Here is a 6,000-nt window from a genome sequence, read left to right as displayed (position 1 = left end):
AGAGAACTGTCATACACACTGAAAGCATGGTTAGACTACTGATCCTAGGCCCACCAGTGCACCTTGTCTGGTGCAGAGTGTGTATGATTTGAATGGCAGCGGTAAGTGTATCATATGCAGGCCTCCTCCCTCTCATTACCCCGCGACAGCCTCCTCACAGGCACAGGTCAAGCATGCTCTGTGCTTAACGGCCCCCTTGTCAGCCAGGATAAATAGCTCAGCAGCCCTGATTGCTAAATTATATCTTCACTTAGTCATCTATCAATCACACGCCTGCATTAGGAAGAGGGCAGGACCCCACCCCCCACCCAATCCAACCCCTGACAGCCTGATAGAGGGAGGGAGGGGGAGAGAGGAGGGAGGGGAGGGACGTGGAGAGGGAGGGAGGGGATGAGCCCGGTGGGGTTAAGTGCAGTGGGGGTGTGATGTGTGGCAGGGAGGAGAGGAGGGAGACAGAGAGAGACAGGGAGAGAGAGAGAGAGAGAGAGAGAGAGAGAGAGAAGGAGGAGGTTTCTCTTCTCTCAGAGATCCATTAGCTAATGGATGTCTTGAGCCCTGTCACTTATCCCCACTACCGTCGCCACACACTCATCTACTACGCTTCAGAGACGGAGTGTGCGCATGCATCCGATGTGGATAAAACGTGTGTGTATGTGTGTATTCCTATATTCATTGTGACTTCAAGTGTCCCTAAAAATTCAGTGTGATAAATTAACTCAATATGAGAGAGCACATGTGTCATGGGACTTAAACTCATTGATGTCAATAAGACATCTGTGTCTCGCTCTGCTTTGATCAGGCCTTGAGGCTTAGGAATAGAAAAATAACCTTCCCATACACCTCCGCACATACACACACACACACACACACACACACACACACACACACACACACAATCTCCGCCTGCAGCCTGGCTGATCAATAACCCAGGGCAGGGCACATCTGTCTAATTAAGAAGGCCTTCCTCACTGAGCATTGTTTACGAAAGCAAACTCGTCATGACGTCTGAAGCGCCTGACACTTCGCTAACGCTTTCCATTATGTGAGCGTCTCCATTCAGTGTTTATGACCACGCAATTGGCAGTGTGATGAGAATCGCACAACATCACAGGGCTTGTGAAAATGTGCTTGATGTGGTAGCTAGCTCCACGGCACACAGACAGACGATCCAAAAATCACAGTTCCAGGACAATCTTGGTCCTTTTCCCCCCTCGTATCCAGAACCCCATGATGCTTTGCACGGCCAGGGAACAGTTGTGAGGTCAGCGGAATGAGCGTTTTACAAGCTAATCAGATCTGAGTGGCTCAAATTAAATATGCACAATGAAAAAAGACACTTCATTTCTGCTGAGGACCGTAAATGCAAATGATGAATCAATTACATGCAAAGCGCATATCAATTAATAACTTAGGAAGCCATCATTAATATGTTAAGGAAACTAGCTGGGCATATTCACCATTTCATTAGGCTGTAATACATGAATTAATTAACTAATTAAAGCAGGATTCTGATCCAGAGGGGAGGAACCCTTTCATTTGTGATCTAGATGAGAGATGGGCAGGCCTCCACTCTGATTTGAATGGGGCCATTCAGGTTCACTGCTTTGATGACGCCATACCCTGGCATTGCCCTGCATTCAAACCCATCCAGTACGACTTGAACATGGGATAAATCCTGAGCAATGCTATATGATTTTGGCTTGGCATGGCTGAGTTTATAATGGCGCTGTGACAGTGGGTGTGTAATGAAATCGTGGACACTCAAATCTCACCGTGTTGCGGGTCCAGGAACGAGGTTGTATAGTGTGTGCGTGTTTTGAGTTTGCAGAGTGTGTTGGTGCGCCAGTATATCACGTCACCGGGAAATAGCCTATGGTGAGATTGCAAAAAATGTTACCGAGACATAACAGCTTCACAAAGACAACAAGCACATCAACAGTTTCACAGACAAGAGGGAACTTTAATTAAATATTGTGAAAGTTGAAAAGTTATTTTACAGTTCAAAGTTAATCCAAAAAAAAAGGAGATAATCTTTACAGTAGTTTCATTTTCTCTTTTCCCTGTCTATCAATATATAACTGCTCTGTGTGTCCAGTCAAAGACAAGGCTTGGTAAGAGAGATGGAGAGATGGGTTCAAAAGGGTGACAATAGGATTCAGAGAACAATTTCATTCATTTCGTTGACCAGGTGGCCACCTCCCTGACAGGGATGGCTCTATACTCTTGGCTGGGCGGTTACACAGTAAACCTCAAACGTATCTGTCCCTGTACCCGAAAGCCAGGAGAACTGAGTCACAATGCATACACGCTGAACTCATCGTTACACAAGTGCATTTTACAAGAGACTCCCTCATCCTCAGAATCCTCAGTTTAAATTCTCCCCCTCCTACAAAGTCACTTAAAGAAATATCCGGCAGCAATTAAATTAAAAAGCCACGTTCTCTTTCAGAGGACTGTTAGCGCGCACACACGCACGCACACACACACACACACACACACACACACACACGCACGCACACACACACACGCACACACACACACACACACACACACACACACACACACACACACACACACACACACACACACACAAAAGACTACAAAGAGTGGTCATATGACCCATGTCAGAGATAAACAGGTGGCTCAATTTGTATATAAAGGGAGGGGAAGAGAGAAGGGGGAGGAGTCAGAAGAGGGTAGTAGCAATTGTCGAAGCGAGGGTGTAAAATGACTTGTGTGTACAGATTATTGTGCTGTCATTTAAAACTGTTTATCATCAGATCTGTTGTTGTACCATAACCTTTCTCAAACAGAACCAAACAGTAGATAGAATATGGCTTTACCATCAACCCACCCCTAGCTGTGTATATGAGAGAGGAATATGAAGGGGAGGCTTGGCTTCAAATGAGTATTGCAGTGCACCTCACTCCTCTCCTCCTCTCCTCCACCACTCCTTACCCCTCCAGCTGCTCAACACATTAAATATTTATCCTCCCTTCTCTTCTCAGTCATCTCATCACAGTGTCCTCCCCCCCCATCAGCCAGCCAGCCCCATCCACCACCTTGCCTCCCTCCCTCCTCCTCCTCTCTATCCTACAGCTCTCCTCTTCTCTTACTACCTGCCACTCTCTCTGCCTTGCCGTGCCGAGCGCTCACTGTGACAGGGAAAACAGGTAAACATTCCTCAGGGCTCCAGGATAAGGAACAGCTCCACTTGTGCTACCCCCCCCTCTATATTTTAGCTTGTCGCACCCATTTTGAAGTATGTTAGCAGAGCACTGGTGGGCTCTCTACTCTACACTGACGGCTGTGGCTTTGCATTGTTAAGGCATCTAAACTGCTGGTTCAGATTTTGGTGAGACAACAGAGGGGAAAGGGAAAATAACATGGAAGCGAAATTGGGGGGTGGGGGGGTGGGGTGCGGTGGGCGGGGGGATTTTCATATTTTTGCCAAAAATGGTCTTCCTGCTTTTAGCACACAAATGCATCGCTAGGAGGAGAAAACCCATGCATATTGTTTGTTTTTAAACAGTATCAGTTCTTTTGAAAGCCAAAAAATCTAAGCAAAAAAAGATATTTATATGATATACTTATATACTCTCAAAACCTATATAACTAAATACTATAAGAATAATATGCTACTTTTACCATGTGATAAAACAAATCCAATATCAAGACAAAAAGAAAACAACAACATTTTCATTAACTAACAAATTATACAAAAATAGACAATGGCTTTAGGGTGGATGGAATTAGAAATGAAAGTATGGCTTAAAACAAAAAACAAAACAAAAAACATACCAATGAAATGTATCAAAATTACATTTAAACATGGAACATGGTAGACAACCAAATAAAAACTGATTGGTACTGTCACAAAAATGCAAACATACACATGAAGGATGATGAAGAAGCAATGTACAAATTCAGGAGATACATACATTATTTATATGGATATTTTACATACTGTATATCCCTTTTTACTATCCAAAATCTCCGAGCTAAAGTTGATGAGATCATTTTGAGTATGTAGTAAACATGACATCCGTGACACTATATTGTAAAGCTGCCTTAAGACTTCTTTAAATGTATAAATATATCTTAAACAATGACTTTGGCAAAGAAAGAAAAATCACAAAGACTAACAAATGTATTACTATATACAAAAAAACACACATCACACAAGAAAGCAAAAAACAATTGAAAAGGTTGGATTCAGATATTTGCTAGGCATCTGAGGAGTAGGTAACTTTTACAGTGCTGGCTATTCCATTGATCACCATGGCAGCTGGGACACCACTACACACCTCACTGTTGACTCATTAGTCTGTCTATAAAGTGTCTCCCAGTATTCCGTTTCTCAGATCCTAAACTGTTGTACGGTAACATGGTGGAATAAGAAGCACATTTTTAATGGCCGGCCCATGATCACAGTTTCATGGCGAGAGCATAACAAACAGAACAACTATAATAATACAAAATTTAAATTCACACGATATAGCAAAAGTGAAATGGCAACACCCTATAAAAATGTATGGTTTCCTTCATTGAGATTTCGTGGTGGATGGCAGAGAGAGAGAGAGAGAGAGAGAGCACACTTTAACAAAAGGGGTTCTGATGTACAGTTACAGGACTTGGCTGAGCGGCTCCACGGCAAGTTAGCGGTCCAAAGTCCATACAGTAGAGACACTGTTGGCATCCAGGGCAGGTTCAGGCTCTGCTCTCTATCTCTGACAACCACCTAGGAGCTTGGACACGATCGGTGCACTCACAGCCAACATGGGGTGAATGGCTGGTTATGTGTCATCATGGATAAATCACTTGCTTTCTGTGGAGATGAGTGAAAGCGCTAGTCGTGGCGATGGCAGTCTCTGCTTGGCATGAGAGGGAGAGAAATGTGTATGGGCTGTTTGCGGTGGCCAAAAGAAACTCGAAAGCAGAGAGTTTCGGCAATGGTGCATAGTTAGCTTGTGCTACCTAGCATGTCTGTGTCTTTCTGTGCCTTAGGGTTAGTTAGGGCATGTGGCATAGTCTCCAGCATACTGTTATTGTATAAATCTAATTCAGTCTTCACTATTCAACTGGAGGTTCTCTGCCACTCACTTTCAACATGTTGTTTTATCCTTCCCAAACATTTTCTTCATTTATCTTTTTTTAAATTCATAAATAAAAAAATCCCTCTAATAGTGTGTATTACATTTTGAAAATGGGAAATATGTATTTTCGCACAAAGGTAAAACACAAACGATGCACTAAATAAAAGAAAGAGTCAATCCTCTCCAAAATAAATATTGTTTTTAGGTGGGCTTTCTGGGTAATCTGTGGCCTTGCCTTCCCTCTTAAAAAGTGTCAACAAGGTGTACAAATTCAAAAGAGGTTGTTGCAAATTCTCCGTTTTTTTTTTTGTTCTTTTTTCTTCGTCTTCTTTTTGTTCAAATGTGATTCCTTTTAAAAAGGGCCTGAGTTACGGGTTCCATTCCTTCAATGCAGGACTGACGATCCAGTCCTAAACCGGAGCCTTATGTACATGCTGAGATCCATGTCTGGGTGTGTGTGTCCTTCTCCTCACCGCACACACACGCACCGCTTACATGGGAGGAACGATCATTCCAGGAATCACTGTTGGGTGGAGGGGGGGGGGGGGAGTTGGTTAATGCATAAACAGTGTTTTCCTCACATAATGATTCCTCTTAAATAAAGCAATCTGTTCTCACATCTGCATAACAAACTATGGCCTATGAAACTATGACTCAAATACGGTTTCAAACAAGGGATAAATCATTACTATCTTTTCACAGCCCTGCCAAATTGGAAATTGGCACAAATGGGACACTTGAAACGCTTGATTAGTGCTGTCAAAAACTGCCTCTTAATTGTTTGCATGCGCTGAGGCTCATTGTGTTTGTGACGTATTGCATCATCCCCCGGCGGCTTCAAACGGCTGCATGGGGATCCGTGTCAACATGTGAGGAACAGAACTATGCTTAATGAGAGCTCCGA

The 6,000-nt window shown here is 43.4% G+C and overlaps 1 protein-coding gene across 12 annotated transcripts in view; it reads right to left on the bottom strand.

Moving 5' to 3' along the window:
- Positions 1–1,939: 1,939 nt before the first annotated feature.
- The window catches only part of LOC106567440 (EBF transcription factor 1), a 149,397-nt gene continuing 145,336 nt past the window's right edge, over positions 1,940–6,000 (bottom strand). For all 12 annotated transcript variants that reach the window (XM_014136691.2, XM_014136693.2, XM_014136689.2 and 9 more), the window contains one exon: positions 1,940–5,619. Coding sequence is in view for 4 of the 12 variants with exons in the window: in XM_014136693.2 (XP_013992168.1) it covers positions 5,588–5,619 (32 nt within the window). In the remaining 8 variants the exon portion in view is untranslated. The remainder of the gene's footprint in view (positions 5,620–6,000) is intronic.

Source organism: Salmo salar, chromosome ssa13 (genome assembly GCF_905237065.1).
Source record: "Salmo salar chromosome ssa13, Ssal_v3.1, whole genome shotgun sequence".
NCBI lineage: Eukaryota > Metazoa > Chordata > Actinopteri > Salmoniformes > Salmonidae > Salmo > Salmo salar.
Note: the sequence above shows the minus strand (reverse complement) of the source record. Positions and strands in the feature narration are given on the sequence as shown.